General features: G+C 42.2%; 1 protein-coding gene across 16 annotated transcripts in view; it reads left to right on the top strand.

Annotated features, from left to right (window-relative positions):
- Window positions 1-21,925, top strand: part of Grip1 (glutamate receptor interacting protein 1) — a 657,804-nt gene that overhangs the window by 487,372 nt on the left and 148,507 nt on the right. For all 16 annotated transcript variants that reach the window (XM_087559245.1, XM_087559246.1, XM_087559244.1 and 13 more), the window contains 3 exons: window positions 10,361-10,496; window positions 11,891-12,036; window positions 19,049-19,132. In XM_087559245.1, the coding sequence (XP_087415371.1) occupies window positions 10,361-10,496; window positions 11,891-12,036; window positions 19,049-19,132 (366 nt within the window). The remainder of the gene's footprint in view (window positions 1-10,360; window positions 10,497-11,890; window positions 12,037-19,048; window positions 19,133-21,925) is intronic.

Genomic DNA, 21,925 nt, shown 5'->3' on the forward strand with positions numbered 1-21,925 from the left:
CAAGCTATGGCTTCATGCTAACATTAGAAGAAACTTTTCTAAAGTTCAGTTCTGGAGAATTCCCTTTGCTTCCCAGTCTCTTCCCCGGCAGCCTCTCCTCACCTGCTAACTCCTGTATTAGTGCACTGCAGGTTTGACAAGATGCTAGAATAACCCGGAGCTTTCAAAGAATGCCGGTTCTCATATGAACCGACGCGGGCAAACACAAACCACCACCCACTACGAAATAGATAATTTAAGTAGTCTTAACACTATTAAGGAAATTGAATTTGTAGATTTTAAATTTTCCAAAGTCTACCAGTCTACATGGCTTCAATGGAAAAAGTTTACCAAATATTAAAACATAATTAACAATTCTACACAATATCTTCTAGGTAATACAAGAAATGTGTCTCCTGATTCATTTTAGATAGCTAATATCATTCTGATGTCAAAATGGAAGACAACACAGAAAAATGAAATATGCAGGCCACACCACTCCTGCATGGGAATAGAGTTATTAATACAGGTATTAGCACTAGAATTCCATAACTTGTTTTCAAATTATACAATGTGATTAGGTGGAATTGATTTAGAAATGCAAGTTTTGCTCAATACTTGGAAAATCTCTCACTATTGTTCAATATATTAGCAAGTTAAAAATAAAGATCTTATTGACTAGTGCGAAAGAATTAAGAAATGTAACATACTTATAGCTTTAAAAATCTCTCTGAAAGTTAAGAATGATGGTTAACTTCGGCTTAATAGAGCTTCTAGAGAAAAAGGCATTGGCTTCCATAATGCTGAAACCCCAAATACTTTTCCCCAAGACTGATAAAAGGTAAGGCCATCCAGGTCACCACTTTAATTCAACATTGAATTGGAAACCCACACAGTACTTAAGACAAGAAAGGGGAATGGACTGGAGAGATGGCTCAGCGGTTAAGAGCACTGACTGCTCTTCCAGAGGTCCTGAGTTCAATTCCCAGCAACCACATGGTGGCTCACAACCATCTGTAATGGGATCTGATGCCCTCTTCTGGTGTGTCTGAAGACAGCTAGAGTGTGCTTATGTACATAAAATAAACAAAGATTAAAAAAAAAGAAAGGGGGAAAATACAGGTATGTAAAAAAGAAAAACCATAAAAAACCCATTAGCACATGAATTACCTTCATAAGGCATATATATATATGTATATATGTATATATATATATGTCAGTTGTATGTGTCTAGCCTAGCAAAGGAACAATATGTAATATTGTTAGTAATAGAATATTATTCATGATAACTGAGAAAAGTGTTTAGATGTAAAGCTAGCAGAGCACAGCATAGAACTTATGTGCTCAAACCTGGGAAAGTATTTATGAATGAAGATGACAAACCAAGTCTAAGCAAAAACTGGACAGATTTGTTATCTTTTACCAAATGGAAAATTCTGGGCAACCAAAAAATTGAATGTTGCTGTAAAATTATTTTAAAAGGCTGTCTTTGACGCCACACTAGGTCTGGCATCGTAGCGTCCCAAGATATCTGGTAGATGTCTTCATCTCAGTCAGCAAAGCCTCTCACCTGCTTTGCTCCATCCCATATCACACTGCTGATGGCCTCTGATCCTGGCAGCAATCTCTCTACCTGTCTAGTTCCCAAGGCAGGCTGCCACCATGCCAGACATACACATGTCTCCAGCCACCACATGCTTCTCTTGAATTCAATTAAATCATCACATGTAAAAGCACACAATAAAATAACCTCTGACCCCATTGATAAGATATAATTGCCCACCTAGACATACAAAGCCCTGTGCACATCCATCCCTTAAGAATATTCATAACAACCTGTAAATGTGCATAGAGGAATCTTAACATCAGCCTCCACGTTCTCCTGGCTGCTTCTCCCTTCTGGTTCGTCTTCTCCTCTCTCTGAAACTTTTCTCCTGCCCATCCTTCCTTCTCGTCCAATGACAGGCCTCGTTCTATCTTGTACCTGCCTTCACCTGCGTAATGACATCATCCTACAATTGAATTCTACCAAATCTTTGGTCACAAATGCCATTGTAATCTCGGCTACATTTTATAGCTATAGATAAGATTATTTTTAAATTTATATAGAAAAACAAAAGAGCAATTTTTAAAACTATAAAAAGCGTAGGGGGAGTCAGTCTATCTACCCAGTTTTTACATAGTATAGATTTGCAGTAATTAAGGCCAGGGAACAGTGGTGGGGAAATAAATGCATACAGCGAAATAACAAGCAGGAGACCAAGAAACACACTGTATCACTACACATGACTTGTTTTTGACAAGAGGCAAAGGTGGCTTAATAAATATGCCAGTCTAGAAAATGTCACTAGAGTAATTGGACACCTTTAGGGCAAAAAAAAAAAAAGATGAAAATTCTATATGAAAATTAACTCAAATTAGGCCAAAGACTTAAATGTAAATCATATTATCAACAATGTAGCAGACATTTAGAAATTATGGGTCAAACGGTAACAAAAGAGTTGACAAATGCAGAGCCTCTAAAGGGAACCAGTCAGACCCTATCTGCACTAAGAACGCTTGGCTCTACAGAAGCCACATGAGGACGCTGGAAGGAAAAATCTACGTCCTGTGAGAAGGCATCTGTCAGCTTCCTACTCGGCAGAGGAGAACTCCCTACAACATAGAAGCAGCTCTCAGAACTCAACAGTGAGAACAGTCTGATTTCTAAGTATAATCAGGTATGCACATACACACTTATCCAAGGGCTAAAGTAATTATTGGTGACCATATCACTTATGTGGAGAAACTGAATGATTTGTATGTTACAAGAAGAGACGTAAAATAGAATAAATACTCTGGAACGCAGTTGAACAGTTTATTAGAGGACTAAATATCAGCCACTATGTGACAAACAGACAGATTCTACTTCTGGGCGTTTACTCCCAAAGAATGAATATTCATGATCATGTAAAACCTGCACATGAATATTTAGAGTGACCTCATGAATAATAGTTGAAACCTGAAACATCCACAGTGTCTTTCGACAGGCAGGAGTTACGCAAACTGTAGCATAGCTTGTTGTACTGTAAATGGTTCTCGGAGGCCACAGATGCAGAAAAGCAGCTCAGATTAAATGGCAGAGAATGATGTTAAGTGTCAAAGAGAAGGAGGAAGAGGAGGAGGAGGTCCTGGTTAACCCTGAAGGGTTTGTTTTCATTCACAGTGCAAGATTCCATATATTCAACATTCTTGAAACAACAAAGATGCAAAAACAGAGATTACAGGTGGCCAGAGGTTAAGGAAATGGTGGGTGTGGGACGGAAATGGGTGTGTCTATAAAAGAGCAGTGTGCTTACTCCTTACGCGAACCAATTTCCGTGTGCCTTGACTTCACCGATGCTACTGTCCTGGGCTGTCTTACAGCATGATGAGACGCTAAGCAGTAGACAAAGCCTCCGTTGCCCTCCTAGCTATTCCTTGCACATGTGAACTACAACAATCTCAAAGTATACTTAAAAGCTTGATAGAGATGCACCGTAAACCTCTCAATAACTGTCCAGTTGTGATGCAGACTTTAGGTTGTACATAAAAAATTCAAAAGGAATGTTTTGATTAACTACAAAAACAAGTAGACTATAAGCCATCCCATCAGCAGGAGCTCTGGCTCAGCTGTTCTTGGCAAAGCCCAGTACCTCCAAAGCTCTCCGTGTTACTAGGGCACATAGCTGGACTGAGAAACTGCAAGGACCAACACATCCCAGCAGCCTCGGGCTGTAACACCTCCCCTGCCTCCAGCCCACTACTGGGCTGTCTTCAAGATTTGGTTCTCAGGAATCATCTAGAACACTGCTTTCTCACACCAAGAGGACCCTCACAGGCTTCACCTACAGTCTCTGTTTACTAGCCATAGCAGTCGCCACCCTAGAATAATCACCACTTACATACACCCTAGTCTCAGTGATGTTCATAACATTGGGAACTCCCTCTTTATTTAGCTCTTAACTTCAGTAACCTTCCAGAAAAGCAAGACTAGCTCTCTTTCACTACACTAGGCCTAATAATTATTTGTTAACAAACAATGAGGGAACAGTGTCCAGACACTAAGGCTTTCACAGAACCAAACATTGTCATGGCAACCCTTCATGCAAAGCAGTTGAAAACACAGTAAGGTGATAGAAGGGTTGGTACAGGTTCAGAGTGCACAATGTCCATTCTGTTATTGTCAATTTTTTGTTGTTGTTCTATGCATCCAAGCACATCTAGAGTCTGGGAAATTTGGGGAGTCAGGCACTGAGAACTTTGCTGGCCTCTCTGCCCCACGCCTCTCTTTCTGACAGCCGTCTTTGGTTTCAAGACCCGTGTCAGGGAGGCATCGTGAGCAGGCTTCTCCTACTCATCCCCAGAACTACTGAAGAACAAGCTAAACACCTCTGGAAGTCCCCACCAAACCTCCACATGGACTCATGTTCTGTTCTTAGTAATGCCAGCTCGGCCCTGTGCCCCAAACATCACATGGAAGCTTTCATTGATACTGTCAACTTTAGAGGTTAGTTTAGGAAAAAATGATCACGTGTTTATGGTAGGACTTTTACCTGGTTTTTCTTCTCTTGTGTTTGTTTCCTAAATGAAACTTAAGGCAGAGAGCAATTGAAGAAAATACACATTGATGTTAACCTCTGACTGCCACATGCAAAAAGACACCTGTGCACACTTGCTCTCTCTCTTTCACACACACACACACACACACACACACACAGAGACAGAGACAGAGACAGAGACAGAGGGCTATACATACATTGTCATGCATTTTGTGAAAGTTTATATTACTAGATTTTCATGTTGTTATTAAGATTTTTTTCATGATTGTTTTTGTGTTCACGCATCATGACTATTGTTTTTCTTAAAACTTTCGTGACTTTCATGTCTTAAAAGATTGAATCTACAAACTCAAAGAAAATTAGCAAACAGCTAAATCCCATGCCACCAGTGAGACCCTGGGGGGGGGGGGGAGGGGGTCTGTTGAGTAAACTTGTGAACTTGCCCTTTCTTCTTTTCTTTCCTTTTTTTTTAAAACTGGTTATGTTGTTTTTTCTTTCCTTTTTTAAATGATAATTAAATATGATGATGAAGAAAATCTCAAATCTGGAGCCATCCCTTTCTTCCCAATTAGACATCCTCTGTTTCTAGGGCTGCTGATACTGTGAGCATGCTGCATTCTGCTGCATTCGCTGTGCTCAGTCTTCTTTTTGCGGAATGATATTTTCATTTTAAATGACAAAGGAAAGAAATGTCTGGTACATCTCAACTTGCCCAAGTCCCCTGTTTTACTGCAGTGCTTGTTTAGCAAGCCTTGACACACAAGGGAACTCCTGCAAACAAAAGCATCTGTCTCCATTCCTCTCCACCATTGCATTGTTATGCAGACATTAAATACCAAAAAAAAAAAAAAAAAAAAGGGCAGTGATTGATGGCTTGAGTAGAGCCTGTAGGTTAGCAGGAAAAAATTCCAGGAACAAGTTCCCACCCCAACCCCCATCCCCACCCTCACCAGAACCTCCTCTTCTCTCCCACTCCTTTAGGAAGCACTGTACCAGACTGAATCAGCTCCTTTGAGACTAAAGAGACTTATTGCAATTAGCCTCCTTGTGATTCAGCACATTTCCTTGCAAGGATATTCGACCCTCGCTTCTAGGCTTTGCCTAATTGATATTACTCCTCTGGTCTGGGTTGCTACTCAGCTAATCCTTATCAATGAATCGAGCAGCTTGGTCAGGATACAAAACTGTGAGTTAGTTCTTGCATTTGGAAACATAACACCTTTTGTTTACCTTGTTTCCAGGATGGTTTCCTCCGTGTGCCTTCCCACAAGCCACACCGTGGCTTTGCCTCCGTATCTAGTCTGAGCACCCCCGAGGATGACAGGCTTCACCATCTCCATCTTTGAGTTTTGTTGTTGGGCTCGCCATAAGCATTCATCGAGTTACTGAATTAATGACTCCACAAATTACTTAATTAACTGGGACATAAATGTTTTCTTTCTTGGCTTAAAAGTAGCTCTTAGGAAAAGACTTAAAATATTTTTAAATGAGAGGGTAATTGACTATTACCAGCTTTTAAAGTACCCAGATAAATGGATTTATATTCCAAAGAAAAGAGTTAAATTGAAAGAATTGAGTCGTTTATGTTTTTGAGATTCAGCCAGTAACTTTGGCTCTAGTTTTCCTGCAGAGGCAAACCTACAGGTCTTCATCACATATGACTGGACACTACATAATTGTAAATCCCTCTCATACAGTTCTCGCATTCTTGGAGACCCAAGTAGGAATAAGTGTCAATGAATTGAAACTTCTCACATGGCAGGCGTGACATGACCACTTAAAATATTCATGTGCCCTTCAGTCACAGGGCATGCAGAAATCCTGTCGGTACTGACCAGGAAGCTTCATTCCTCTGACTAACTCATAGTCCTAGTAGGCACTATGCAGGCTGCTAGGAGAAAGAAATTGCCAATCATTTTAGCCAGTTGTGAACTCTGTGAACTACAATAATAACCAGAATGGCAATAGACCCCTGGGTGCAGTGGTGGCAGAAAATTTATGGGGATAGCCAACCACTTCCTGATAGGGGTTAAAGCCTGCACCACAAGAGGAAATACATGCTTAGTACTGGAAATCTGGCCCAGGACCCAGAACTCACAAACCACAGGGGTGAACCTACTACTATTATTCTGTCAAGTGGACATAGTACCCAACTGCCCGCTAAATTTATACCTCCATTCCCACAGATTAGTGCAACTCCCAGACATCAGAGAAGTTTCCTTGGGCAGTGGATAGTGGTTAACAGAAGACAGCAGAGACTGATTCAATGTCAAGGTGATTGTGAAATAATTAGCCAGAAACTGAACATCTACGTTATTCGCTCTCACTCCCCCTCCTCCTCCTCCTCCTGCCTTCCCCCCTTCCCTCCCCTCCCCTCCCCATCCCCTCTCCCTCTGTGTGTGGGGGAGTGGGAGACAGAGAGACAGAGAGACAGAGAGACAGAGAGAGAGAAGAGAGCACTCAAAGACTGTTGCAGCATAAATTGTGAAGGAACAAAGCCATGTCTTCTGGACACAAAAACACTGATACTTGTGAATTTCCAACAACTTCAGGTACCCCCGCAAGACCTGCCCCGAATTAAGCCAGTCAACATTTCTGCATGAATGAAGGAAACACACATGATCCCCCTACCCGAAACGGAGGAGTCATTGACAGCTGGTTGCTGCAGGGGAAGGGCAAGTCAGGGCTCTTTACACGTGTGTCCCAGGGCAGCCTAACCATGCTTTAGTGGATGACACCACACCCCTTGAGTATTTGCAAAACACAAAGTGAACTTGGTGGGTTACTTAGAAAAGAAAAGACAAAATCATGTTGTTGGGAAGGAGATGCTTATCTGCGGAATAGTTAAGAAGAAGAACAGAGAAAGAGAAATAGAGTCAAATTACATAGTATGAAATTCCCAAAGAATGAATGCTTGAACCCTATGTCTAATTTTAATGCTCTAAATGAGATGCTGAAGTAACTACACCACTACGCATATTTCAAAAACATTCAATGAGTTTCTTTGTCCGCCAGACTCGCTAGGCATCCTTACCTGTCTGTGCTGCAGAGAGACCCCATGTGCTGCATCATCATGGTCAACCATTGACTGTTAAACGTTGGAACCTGGCTTTCTACCAGCAAAGACTTCGGTTGTTTCTTAAGTTGACATCTCCACTATTGCTGGGCCCACATCAGTGTCAACGGCTTGTCTAAGTGGTTGTTTTGTTTAAGGGGGCACAAAAGACGAGCAAATACTAGTGGACTTAGGTACAGGCGTTTCTGGGAAATAGCATAAAAGGCTGGGGACTTTCATGCAGGTGGCCAGACCTTTTATGCTTGAGTTTTAGTCTTTACCTGAGCCTTCAGATGAAATGTTATGGCATTTCATATATTCATATGACATTAATATAAACTCATTGCTTCTTCTTCGGACTCTAAAGAATAGTCTACAACTCAGTCACTTGGACATGCTGGCTTCTTGATTGACATGCTGGGTCATGACGTCGTCGGCCCAGGCAGTTCTGACACTACTGACTGGGATGACACCTATGTCCCTGAAGAAGTTAGCACATCTGTGCGCCTTGTCTCTCTTCACCAGACAGTTGGTTCTCCACCCTGGGCCACATGAGACTCTAGTTCTTCTCTTAATGTGATATTTTTTTTAGTATCTTGGTGGAATAATCTGTCGTCAACAATTTAAATATCTGTACAATAAACATTCATAGAGATTTTTGAAGTATAATGAACCATTATGCATAATTAAGAAAAAATTGGAAAAGGGAGTATAAATAATCTCTTAAAAAAATAACCTGTGGCTTAGTAAAAACAAAACGATTCTTGTCGTTTTAACGTACGCTTGGCATCCTAGAAGTCTGTGACGATGGAAATCGATAGCCTGACCAGTAAAAACCGGAAAACCATATGGTTCCCCATCTCCACCCAGAAAGTATCTGTGTAACAGGAGAGAATAATGGGGCAGGAACCTCTAACACAGAGACGGCCATTGCGAAGCCTCCGCACAGTAAATATTGACCTCATTTTTATTTCCTGAGAGAGGCGTAGTCTTTTTTTTAGTATTATTATTAACTCGAGTATTTCTTATTTACATTTCGAGTGTTATTCCCTTTCCCAGTTTCCGGGCCAACATCCCCCTAGCCCCTCCCCCTCCCCTTCCTTATGGGTGTTCCCCTCCCCATCCTCCCCCCATTGCCGCCCTCCCCCCAACAATCACGTTCACTGGGGGTTCAGTCTTGGCAGGACCCAGGGCTTCCCCTTCCACTGGTGCTCTTACTAGGCTATTCATTGCTACCTATGAGGTCAGAGTCCAGGGTCAGTCCATGTTTAGTCTTTAGGTAGTGGCTTAGTCCCTGGAAGCTCTGGTTGCTTGGCATTGTTGTACATATGGGGTCTCGAGCCCCTTCAAGCTCTTCGAGTTCTTTCTCTGATTCCTTCAACGGGGATCCCGTTCTCAGTTCAGTGGTTTGCTGCTGGCATTCGCCTCTGTATTTGCTGTATTCTGGCTGTGTCTCTCAGGAGAGATCTACATCTGTCTCCTGTCGGCCTGCACTTCTTTGCTTCATCCATCTTGTCTAATTGGATGGCTGTATATATATGGGCCACATGTGGGGCAGGCTCTGAATGGGTGTTCCTTCTGTGTCTGTTTTAATCTTTGCCTCTCTATTCCCTGCCAAGGGTATTCTTGTTCCCCTTTTAAAGAAGGAGTGAAGAATTCACATTTTGATCATCTGTCTTGAGTTTCATGTGTTCTAGGCATCTAGGGTAATTCAAGCATTTGGGCTAATAGCCACTTATCAATGAGTACATACCATGTGTGTTTTTCTGTGATTGGGTTACTTCACTCAGGATGATATTTTCCAGTTCCAACCATTTGCCTATGAATTTCATAAAGTCATTGTTTTTGATAGCTGAGTAATATTCCATTGTGTAGATGTACCACATTTTCTGTATCCATTCCTCTGTTGAAGGGCATCTGGGTTCTTTCCAGCTTCTGGCTATTATAAATAAGGCTGCTATGAACATAGTGGCGCACGTGTCTTTTTTATATGTTGAGGCATTTTTGGGTATATGCCCAAGAGAGGTATAGCTGGGTCCTCAGGTAGTTCAATGTGAGAGGCATACTCTTAAAGTTATCTTTCCTCCTACCCTGGCTAAAATCCAGACATTTGAGTTCCGGGATAGTGTGTAGAAATTGGTGAGCTTTCATAGTTGTGCTACCTTGATAGTGAAAGTTGTATGGCCGTTACACCCAAATCCTGACGACCAATGCTGCCTTGCTGGGGTGTGCTGTAGGACCTGTCCCCTGAGCCTTGTACTTTGGATTTTAATGAATGAGTGTTGATAACACTGTGGAGAACACTCTTCTGGCAATTAGCTTCCTAAGCTGGGATGCTAAACGGAATGTGTGTTGGCTGCCATGTTTTATAGGTTTGCATGATTATTTAAAGTTCTGTTCTTCCTTGCCTGGCAACGTCCTGTTGTATTTTGAGTAACAAGAATAGAAAATAAAGTCTCTAGAGAGTGGCAGAAACCTGTCATCGATACCTAAGAGGATCGAGACTATTGTGACGCCAGAGCAGACCAGTCCGCTGGGGCCAGTTTCGTCACCTCTCCTACGTAGACTGCCTTTCTCAGCACCGTCTGTGTTCCCAGCATCAGGAGATGCTGCAGTTTCAATGCATGCTGAGGTCCTTTCTCATCAATGAAAAAGTGGGGGAATCCAGGGAGTGCAGTCACCATACCCCATAGCCAGCTGCTCTGGACCATTTGTCGTTTATGGGCTGAATGCTTCTCTTTTACAGAGGAATTCAAGGGCTCCACCGTGGTGGAGCTGATGAAGAAGGAGGGAACCACTCTTGGCCTGACGGTATCAGGAGGAATCGATAAAGATGGAAAGCCAAGAGTGTCCAACCTGCGGCAGGGAGGGATTGCTGCCAGGTAACTGCCTCGTGGGGAAACGGGGGAAAAGGAACAAGGGTATAGTTAACGCAGAAAATTAGAGTTTACCAGAAAAGGTCACTGATAAATAAATGACAGCTGTCCTTCTGTCATCTCCCCTGCAGAAGACAGCGGGCATGCCTCAGAAACTGTTCCCCTGATCTGCCAGGGGCTTGGCTGCGCTGGCTGAAGCCGCTGAGGAGTTTTGTGTCACCTCAGGAGCAGCCCAGCTCTCACAGGTTTAATTCTTACAGGAGTGCCTAAGGTCTGACTGCTCCTCTCAGTAGCAAATGGGAAGGTGGCGTTCAGATGATCTAAATGTGGACCAAACGCCCCTAAGATGTAAACTGACAAATGAGAAAGACTGGGAAGCTCAACTCCAAGTGTCCAGAGAAAATGTTTCCTTTTCTAATGGCTTTCCTTCCCACCAGGAATTAAGAGATCTCTCAGGGGACATCCAGAGCAACAAACTCACACTTTGTCCGAGTACCCAGTGACATATATTTTTCCTCCCACCACTGGTCTCACTGCTTGCTCTTGGTTTGGAAGCCTGTCTAGTAAAGCCCAGAACAGTCGGAGCTCTGTGAGGGGGATGGTAATGATAGTGAAATCCAAGGCTTTCTCTGTAACTTCTTCTTCCCCAATATTCTTCTTATCAGTCCTGTTCTGTAATAGACAATTCAATTCTTTTAAAGGTAAACAATAAGAAACTAAATATGCTGACTAATTCCCTTGGCTCTGACTCTGGTCCCACTTCCAATAAGGACATTAAAAGCTATGAAGTGTCCAAAAGGCAGGCAACAAAAATAAGAGGGGTGGAGTGGGGTTGGAGAAGTCAGGATCAGAGTCTGTCCCTAGAGAAGCAACCCTGGGGGCAAGCAACTAATACACACACACACACATACACACACACACACACACACATACACACACACACACATACACACACACATACACACACACATATACACACACATACACACACATATACACACACACATACACACACACATATACACACACACATACACACACACATACACACACACACACACACACACACACACACACACACACACACACACACACACGTTTTTTCTTTTAGGATGTATTAAAAAAAAAGAGAGGTAAAATGTTTAAAGAACAATCAGAGATAGTAGCACACCAAAGGCAGAAGTGCCAAAATGTAACAGACAGGATGAGTAGGCTAGCCCCACTCCCACCACATCCCACCCGGACTCAGCCACGCTCCTTCTGGTAGGGTTCAGTCACAACCTAAGTAGCAGGATGTTTGCTAGGTTGACATGTTAATGTAGATGGGGGGACAGGAGAAAGATAGTTGAGTGGCCTTCGGGAAAGACATGTCCTCCGTGGTGACATGGTTTGTTTTGTAGAAGTGACCAGCTGGATGTGGGCGACTACATCAAAGCGGTGAATGGGATCAACCTGGCCAAATTCCGCCATGATGAGATCATCAGCCTGCTGAAAAATGTTGGGGAAAGAGTGGTCCTGGAGGTCGAGTATGAGCTTCCACCGGTCTGTAAGTAATGAGAACCCAGGACGGATGGCTGCCCCGAGCAGCTTGCTACCGATCCAGGCCTCTCTTTCTCTGTCATCAGTGTTCCTACTGCAGCGGGGGAACAGTTGCTTCACGTTTCAAAGTAACTCAAATGGTAGACATGTTGTCTCTTCAGAGAAAACTGAAAAACGCTCGGTTAGCACTGAAGTTAGCGAGGAGTCATGTTCCATAAAAGTGATCTGTGAACATTTTTGCCGTTTAAGCTACTTCAATAAGCAGTTAATATCACTTTAAAAGCCCATGCTGTAAGTGCTATCTCAACATCTCGCTTAGACTTAGGGAAAGTTTCACCTGCTTCACATTGATTCGTCACACTGATTCGTCAGTAGATAAGCACATAAAAAAAACCATAAAACAATCGTATCACATCTCATTACTATCAAGCCATGGTAATAGTGATCAATGCAGCAGACAAACTTTGAGAACATACTGAATGCCTTGCATGATAACAGCATTGGCATTCGTTCACGTTCTCTTTACCACAAGGATGGGGACAGATCAGAAAGGAACCTGAATACAGGCCAGACCGGCTCAAACACCAGCTTCACTTGTAGCTGCTACGCGCCTTTGAAAAGGTTTTGTAAGCTCCATGTCTCAGTGTCACCATCTGCAAACCAGGGATCATAGGCTGTCTGGAGAGGTGACAGGTATTTGTCCAACACTTAGAACATTGCCTGGCATTCTCCAAGTTCTTAATAAATCTATAGTAGGTAGGTAGGTGGGTAGGTGGGTGGGTGGGTGGGTGGATGGATGGATGGATGGATGGATAGATAGATAGATAGATAGATAGATTGATAGGTAGATAGATGATAGATATATATAGACAGATACACAATAGATAGATAGATAGATATGATAGATATGATAGATAGATTAGATAGATAGATAGATATGATAGGTAGATAGATAGATAGATATGATAGGTAGATAGATAGATATGATAGGTAGATAGATAGATAGATAGATATAGATAAGTATATATATATATCAATAGATCAATGTGTGATCTATTGATCAACCAATGAAAACTACAAGACAGACATGTATAAGTATTCTTTTCATTCATTGGAGGTGTAAGACAAGGCTTTCTCAAATTAGAACACAGCATTTGGACCCAGCCTGTCTGCCTCCAAAGGCCATTAGTGGAGATGTGTTCAAAGACCATGGCTTCTTCTGTGTGTGGTGGCTGCCTTTCATTTGAGCTATGCTCAAAGTTCCCATCTCCTCTGACGAGCTCTTCCCAGGGATGTGACCCTCTTTACTTCTTCCTACCAGTGAGAACTTAATAATATGAATAGTTGATGATAACCCATGCTCTGTAATAAACTGATAGTTATTTATTCTGCCCTGACCATGTCTGTGTTCTAGGAGCACGGGTCACATCAGTGGAGATTACAATCTGCAAGTGTAAGGCAGATTGTCAAAAACCATGATAACTATGTTATATTTTTAAAAGATAGAGAAAATATGAGGGGAGTAAATCAGAAATAATAAGTGGGGTAGGGTGGGGTGGAGTAGGATTGGGACCAGATCGCAGTATCAAGTCATGATGTTAGGAACAGTCTTTGAGAAGACGACACGGATCCAGAATTTGAAGGCAGTGAAGGAGGCAGCTATATGAACGTCTGGTGGCAAAGCTCCAAGCAGCTCAAACAGCAGAAGGCAAGACAATACCTGTGTTTGTTCTAGAAGTACTGAGGCAGTGCAGCTAAAACAGAATAAGCAGGAAGTGAATTAAGAGACAAGATTAGAAATGTAAGGGGTGGGGTGATCTTGTGGACCCCTGGGAGGACCTTTTGCTGCGCTCTTACTGATTCCAGAGCCCTGGCCTCAAGAAGAGGTCAAACATGGTCTCGCCTTTCCAAATGCTGGGCTGCAGATAGAAGCAAATGGGCAGAGATAAAGGTAGGGAGACAAGAGGGGAGACTACTCCAGTGATCCAGGTAAGAAACAGTGGTGATGAGGGTTTCCTAGTGAACCAGAGGCAGACGGTGCAAAGATAGAGTCAGGGGTCATACCAAGGTTTTTGAGCCTGAGCAACTGGAATGATAAGAGTTGCCTTTAATGGACCTAGGCAAGATTACAGGGAGGGCTGACTCATTGGGGAAAGATAGTTTGAATATCACACTTAAGACTTTGGAAAACAGTGTGGGCAAGCATTTCAATGGAAACTGAGATTGTGATAATACGTTAGGTATTAGAGACTCTGGGATCAGATTAAAGCACCCGAGCTTTGTTAAGTTCTCTGAGGCTTGGAGTGCCCACCTGGAAATGGCTATAATGGTTGCTAGGTGTACTCTGTAGGAATTCAGTAATGTGATCACATACTTAGGCCACTGTTACTTACTTGGCAAATATTAGCCATAGTTATGAAAAGTCAATTTGCCTTTAAATCATTATCTCAAAGCGTGGGCCAGGAGTTAAGAAAACCAGCTCTATAGAGATGTGGCTCCCCTTTCTACCTTTACCCACCACTGGGTGTGTGTATCAGTAAAACACATTCCCTTCCTAAAGGAACTCATGACAGTGTTTAGGGTAAGGCCCAGAGTAGATGACTCAGAGCTGGGGACTTGGGAGAGAATGGGAAGGAACAGGACAGACTGAATAAGAAAAGGAAGAGGCTGGGCAGAGGGTCCAACAACTGAGTAGAAGATACAGTGGCCTGAGCAGGCTGGGCTGCAGAGGGCTAGATGGAGCACAGTAAAGACAAGGAATCAGTTGATAAGGCCCCATGGAAGATGTGCATGGTGAATCGTAACACGCTTTTAAAAGTGCATGGTCAGACCAGGATGTTTCGAGCTATCATTTTAGAAACTAAAGGAAGAATATCCAAACCTATTTGCCTGAGACCGTTAACGGCTTTCCAAGAGAGATGGTAGGTTCCTTTCCAAGAGGTTCCACAGGGAACCTACAGCATCTTTAGAGTTAGGAGAGAGCTGGGACCGGACATGTTTAGGAGTTAAATCTATTGAGACTCAGTACTTAAATAGATCTGTCTTCTCTAGGCAATAAAACTGACGGGAAAAGAGAAAATATGCTTTTAAACAGCGACATATCTTTCGTGATACTGTTCAGCTGGAAGAGGCCGGTCGGCCAAGGATGATCTCTATTCTTCTTACATTGGGGAAATTATTAAGACCTCAGAGTTCAGAAAGGTGGAAGGCATTAACAAGCCATTCGTGTACTTAGAGCATTAAAACTAACCATCTCAGCAGCTACCTGAGGCCCACCCAAGCTGGCATCTGCTTATCCCCTCAACATCAACAACCACACACCCAGATCTCAGCTGTCTGTGATATCAGAAAAGGCTGGGAAGGATATGTGTGTCTGTAAGAGAAAATAGATAGATAGATAGATAGATAGATAGATAGATAGATAGATAGATAGATAGATAGAGGCAGAAAGGAAAGAAAGAAAGAAGGAAAGGAAGAAAGAAAGAAAGAAAGAAAGAAAGAAAGAAAGAAAGAAAGAAAGAAAGAGGAAAGAAGGAAGATAGAAAGAAAGAGAGAGAGAAAGAAAGAAAAAAAGAAAGAAAGAAAAATTTGAACTCGGGCAATTCATTTATCTTTCTTAAGATTCCATTTCTTTATGAAAATGAAGTACTTGGTCTACCTGTCTTCCATACTTCAATTTCATGGGAAAGTTCTGTAACTACTCTCAGAACTACTTTGGGGAGAATATAAGCAAAATGTGTCTGAGGTATTTATGCATTAAACATCGATCCACTAAGAGCCTCAGCACTCTGTCCACAGAACCCCAGTGGAGTTTTGAAACGCCAACTAATTCTGGGCCGTTTTCAATGGACACTTAACATTTTATCATTAGCATAAAAAGCGAGAATGAATGTAATGTGGGGACATTTTATTTACTTAAACAGTGTTTCCATTTGAATTTCAGAGCTACAGATTGCCCCTATGTAATAACGAGAAGGAGAAAGCTGTCAGTCTGTTTAGTGCCCGTGACAACAGCTGAGTCAGACCAGCTGTCCGACAAGAGGGAATCCTTTCTTCCCTCAGATATGTGTGTGAAAGCATGTTACTGTGGGGCCATCTCATTCAGACCCCTGTGGTCATATTGGTGGAAGTATAGAAGGAGAAGGAGGTCTGTTTGAAGATTTCCTCTGTGCATTTCTTTCTGGAGTTGAGTCTACATGAACAGTCCTCTACAGAGCTCTCTTGTGGCAGAGGGAGAGAGGATAGCCCCACCCACTTGAGCATATTTCCAACCTCTGATTTCATTCCCTAATCCCAGAGGGACACAGTCAGACGCGTGGGCAAGGGAACCAGATAAAGTGGGAAACAATTCAACCCCTGTTCTCCTCTAGAGGTGGCGATGGGGAGGAGGGGTGGAGCGTTTGACTTGGAGCAATCACATCAGCTATAGTAGAGCAGTTTTACAGAGACACATGAAAATTCACAAATAAAAACAAGGAACCACAGCATCAAGGAGACTTTTTACCTAGCCCCGTGATCCTCTGGCTAAGCATCTTCATTAGGTGTCTGTGGAATAATGAGTCACATTTCCATAGTCGGTACAAGGATGCTATGCTAATACTGAGTGTGAAAATGAAATCAGCAAGGGCCAATAGTGTGAATAAAAACTGTAAAGATCCAAGATGGTTTGTTAATTATATTAAAATGTTGCCAACAGTAACAGTTGCCATTGCAATGACGGGGAGCAGCCTAAGAGTGACCTGAAGCTGTGGGTAGTCCCAACGTCTTCATCTAGACCAGATTTGACTCTAAGAATTCTGTGGTCGGCTAGAGAAAGCCAAAACAAAATTAAAATTCTAGTACTTCACATTCCCAGAACAGATATCCAGATATCCAGCCAACGAGCACAGGTGGCCCAGAGCTGGAATTTGGTTGTGTATAATTGAAAGATGATTTAATGATTAAATAAACTAATATTTGCACACCATCGTGTTGCGTTCTGGGCACAGAGTAGTTGGGCATCCATTATTTCTTGCCACAACTCTGCCTTCCTCACTATTTAAAGTGAAAATATCGAATTCTAAGCTAGTTTCTTCAAGTGACTTTGTTGGATCATGGACATAAGAAATCATTTAGCTCGAGCCCAATTTTGTTCTTCATTTAATTAAAACTATCCCTCAATTCTTTGGTCTGTTTGTATGCACTGCTCCTGGTTGATTATCGTAAACTGGGGGTCCCTTGATAGTCAGAAGGTGACATTCAATTAAATCAGCCATACAGCAAACATTTGTTCAGCCGACGTTTGAGCTGTTTCTCGGCATATCTGGGTTTTTCCTGTCCTCTGTGCCCCAGCCTGGTAGTCTGCAGATCAACTTCATGGACCAGCCTGACTCTGTGAGTGAAGATGTAGCTTTCATACTAGTTCCTACAGGATCCGTTTGAGGGTTGAGCATTTCTGGTCATTAAAAACAACACTCAATGCTTCGTGTAAGCCACTAACTAGTAGTTGTACAAATGGCAAGAAGAGAGGAATTTTTATTGCTTCTTTAGAAATGTCTAGATGCAGATGTTTTGGAGTTTAGATGGAGTTATGTCTCACGAAACCCATCTAGAGTTGAAAAGGTTGTGAAGTCAGGATGGTTGTATAAACCAACCCCAGTGAACTTCTCGGCCTGACCCACCTGAAATGCATCAATGCCATTCGCAGTAGACTGGTTTGGGGAAAGGCATGTGGCACAGGCTTATTTTACAGTGAAGTGCCAAATAGCTCATGTCATTTGTTGGGCCCTGCACAGAGAATGAAAGCCAAATATACAGGGTGTATGTTCCACACCACAGTAAAGGCAACACAGTGTAACTCAAGCATCCTGTGAGTCACGGATTTTCTATTGAGAGTTTTATGTAAGAAACATGTTAAGATCAAGAACATCAAATGTGTCACTGAGAATTATGACCATAGACACCATCATACCTTTTTGACATAGGGTCTCACTATGTAGCCCAGACTGCTCTTTCACCCCCTCTGTAGCAATTCTCCTGCCTCAGCCTCCCAAGTGCTTTGATTACCAGCATGCACCACTATTCCCAGCTTCCCTTGTACAGTGTTTTAAGGGATTGAAAACCTTCTACTTCTGTACAGCACACAAGTTCTCTTCTGTGCACCAACAAAACCAGTCCTCATGTTAAAATACCCAATTGGTGGGAATTTTTTTTCATGTGGCAATAGTGTATTATACAATCAGAGTCACTCACTATGTCCCAAAAGAAGATTCACAGAATATTGTAGGGGCCATGCCTTAACATGAAATATGCTTGCATGTGTCGTTCAATGTAGTTAGGCACTGCGACTTGGCAGTACATCTTTATCTTGTGAAATGAGAGCGATAAAAGGCAAGCAACAGAACACAGCAGTAGCTGAGGGGTTTAAGCAGATCTTTGTCTTCTTGGTTGACACGGTGTGAATGTACTTAGGATGTCATTAGCTCTCCGCGTCGCATTGGGGCTGCTGGCAACTTTGTCGAACAGCTGTCTACGTGTCAGAACATCTATCTGCACCAGCCAACCCATTGGTTGTAATCTGGGAGGAATGAGTTTGCCTTGTATTACAGCCTCAAAACTAAACGTGAATGCAGAAATGATTTCATAAGCTTGGCAGAAGTCATAATGCCTTTGTATTTCACAAACGAAAATGTTCCTGTTTCTTGAAAATTGCCTTGCTTGCTCTGTAGAGTTTAAACAATATAAACATCACTCCCTATCTAGAATGTGTCTATCCAGAAGAAAAGGAATTAGCTATGAGTTTTGCTTCTACTTGGAACAATATGGGTCATTTATAAGGGTAACTACTTATAGTCTCTTTATGCCATTACAGTTCTTTTTTCCCCCCTCAGACTTCATTGAAATTACTGTTCTTTCCCTCAAAATAAATTATTTGCAACATGACTTGCATACCTTGTAACTTGTGTCACACTGAAAAAATTACAATAGAAATGTTATTACAGTCATAGACTCATGCTCTCCCATCTCGCTCCTGCACACAGCTATCCAAGGATCGAGTGTTATGTTCCGAACAGTGGAAGTCACTTTGCACAAAGAAGGCAACACCTTTGGTTTTGTCATCCGAGGTAGGTGGAGGCTAATAACTATGGGAAGATACAAAGGCCTCCTTAAAACCTGAGTTTCAAGGGTGGGGGGGAGACTATCTTTAAACAAATAAAACAAGGAAAGAGCATGGAATGAATTACAAATGATCTCCTTTGTTTTAGCCCACTAATACAGAGCAAGCAGCCAGATGATCTAGTCAGTTCCCAGTGACCAACCACAGTGACTTAGCATTTTCCAATGTTCCTTTGTCTGTGTAATTGAAAATGAATCGAAAATGTTGATAGGTATGGCTTGATTTAATACAGGACAATTAAGCAACGTTGTTTACATTACTTTCTTTTGGAAATGAATATATATTACGGCAGCTTTCTAAAAATGGGCCAAAGATAATATAGTCCTCGGGGTACCCAAGTGTATCAGCTCAACCTAGCTGAGCTCTGAATGTTCGATTCTACTCTGGACCAGTCATTTAGCAAAGCCATCTCTAAATGAAATAGTTACTAAGCCCACATCCACACGTCAGTGTAGCAGGAAGTGCTGTGGTATCCTAAGACAATGGCCCCACCTCAAGGAGTTAGGGTCAATGAATTTAAGACACAAGTAGACAACCTCCGCCAACTGCGTAAAGCAGAAGATAAACTAGGAATTCTCTGTGTGTGCTGGTTCAGCGGTTATGACATTTTTCTGGTTATGAAATTTCTCTGGCCAAAACCTATTTTTAAGACTCACGATGAGCACCAAGGTCAGGCTACTAGCCACAACCATTCTTAAATGTCTTTCAAACATGATTATATAAACATAGTAAAAACTCTCCCTATATGATATTAGACTGAAATATGTCTATAAATTCTCTTTGGCAGTTTAAAATACATGCAAAAAATTGTAATTGTTGGAAAAGAGCACTGAAGACTACTTCTGCCATACAGATTCCTGACTAATCACTCTACAGTTAATCAGCCGCATATCAAACTGCTAATGCAAGACTTAAGCCAATAATAATATAAAAATACAAAATACAGGGACTAAGTGTGACTGAATTCCACACCTATCTCCGGGCAAGCGACAGTGTAATCTTACCAAAATATCCCTCTAACAATTTTTAGGAATTTCAAAAGTTAATGAGGCTGAAGTACTTGCTGATACCTGGGAGGCACCTCATACAGAAAAGGAGGAGTGAATGGTTCATGCAGCGTTCTGCCATTGAATCTGTAGGGTTATAGGTGCCCTTCTGTTTTAAAGTCTCCATAAGGAAGAACCAGTTTTAGCCAGCGACTGTCCCATTTGTATAGACTTTAAGAATTGGCCAGACACCCTGGTTAGACATAAAGGTTTGCAGCTTTACATAATTTTACCTTTTTAAATCAGTTCCAGGCCCACCTCTAGAAAGTTCCTCTGCTCCATTCACCCCATCCTTTAAGGGTCAGTGGCTAATCTGGCTGAGAGAGCATGATGGGTAAATAGTCGCACACCTGGTGTTGTTGACAAAGCTGCAAGATTTAGGTCGATTCAGGTCGGTGTGAATACTGACAAATCATGGAGGAGGTGGACATTGCAGACCGCACATGTCTGTTCAGCGCTGGAGACTTTCTTGCTCGCATGTTCTCATGGAACTTTGTAGCAATGGATGGGATTCCGTTTTGAATGCTTGGAGAAAAAAAAATCTTGGTTCCAGAAAGACTAGAAATTTCTTCCCATAAAACAAAGAGTGGGACCTCCATATTCCATTTTAAAAAGTTCATCCTCAGGAGGAAAGAACATTCTCTGAGTCTCTGAGTGGGCATGTTGGCTTAATGGGTAACGGCGCTTGACACCATGCCTCATGATCTGACTTCGATCTCTGTAACCCCTGATCCATGGTAAAAAGAAAGGATTGACTCTTGTAAGTTGTCCTCTGACCTATCCACAGGTGAACAAACTAAAATTGCTTAAATGTCCAGGACATTGTAAAGAACCAAATCTATTTTTAAAGAGGACCGTGTCACCAAGCCTGCTTTTTACAATGGACAAGGAAACTTAGACATCCCCAAGTTTAAAGCTGTGAAGAGGTCTCATTATGACCCATAGGCTGTTTTTCACACAATTTCTCTGCTGTGGCCCTGGCATTGGCTTGCTTTTCTGGGGCTAAATCTGGAACCTGAGCACTCATGCATGCTAAGCTCCTCCACCCTGAGCTCCGTTTCCAGCCCAGATACTAACGTGCGTCAAAGCATCTCCAAGGATCTGATGTGTGTCATTATAGCCAGGGAGCATCACTGGTCTGAGTTACCTGTTACATTTTAAGCCCAAACTCCTAAAACCTAAATGAATGGCCTACTCAGCGGATTATTGCAATGGTGATGAAGTATTTAAATTTGGATCCGAGGAAACCATGGGAAGGTTTTTTGCTGGTTTAAAACCTGCATCCTTTTCTAAATCGATTCTGTTATAGAAAAGCAAATGTTCCTTTTAGGAATGTTTTGCAGAAAAACAAACAAAACAAGAACAAACAGAATTCTTCATAACCTTCCTCTTGAGCAGAATTCCTTTCATTCACCTCCCCTGTGCCAAGTCTGGGAAATTACAGTCTGCTGTGCTACACACTCATTGAAAAGAGAGACTGGGGACTAGAGACTGCCCACGTGATCTCCCAGGATGGCAATGCATAAGGAACTCGGGTCACATAAAGAATAGAAGAATAGGAAATATTCAGTCTTAGATAGAGTCTTGTGGGCCAGAATCACCATTTTTAGTTTTGGGGAAAACTTGTTTGGAGGAAAGCAGACATGGCATTTTTATGTGTTAATAGTCTATATACAAGGACCAGGGTATGACTT

The sequence above is a fragment of the Rattus norvegicus genome, chromosome 7, assembly GCF_021556685.1.
Source record: "Rattus norvegicus strain SHRSP/BbbUtx chromosome 7, alternate assembly SHRSP_T2T, whole genome shotgun sequence".
Lineage (NCBI taxonomy): Eukaryota > Metazoa > Chordata > Mammalia > Rodentia > Muridae > Rattus > Rattus norvegicus.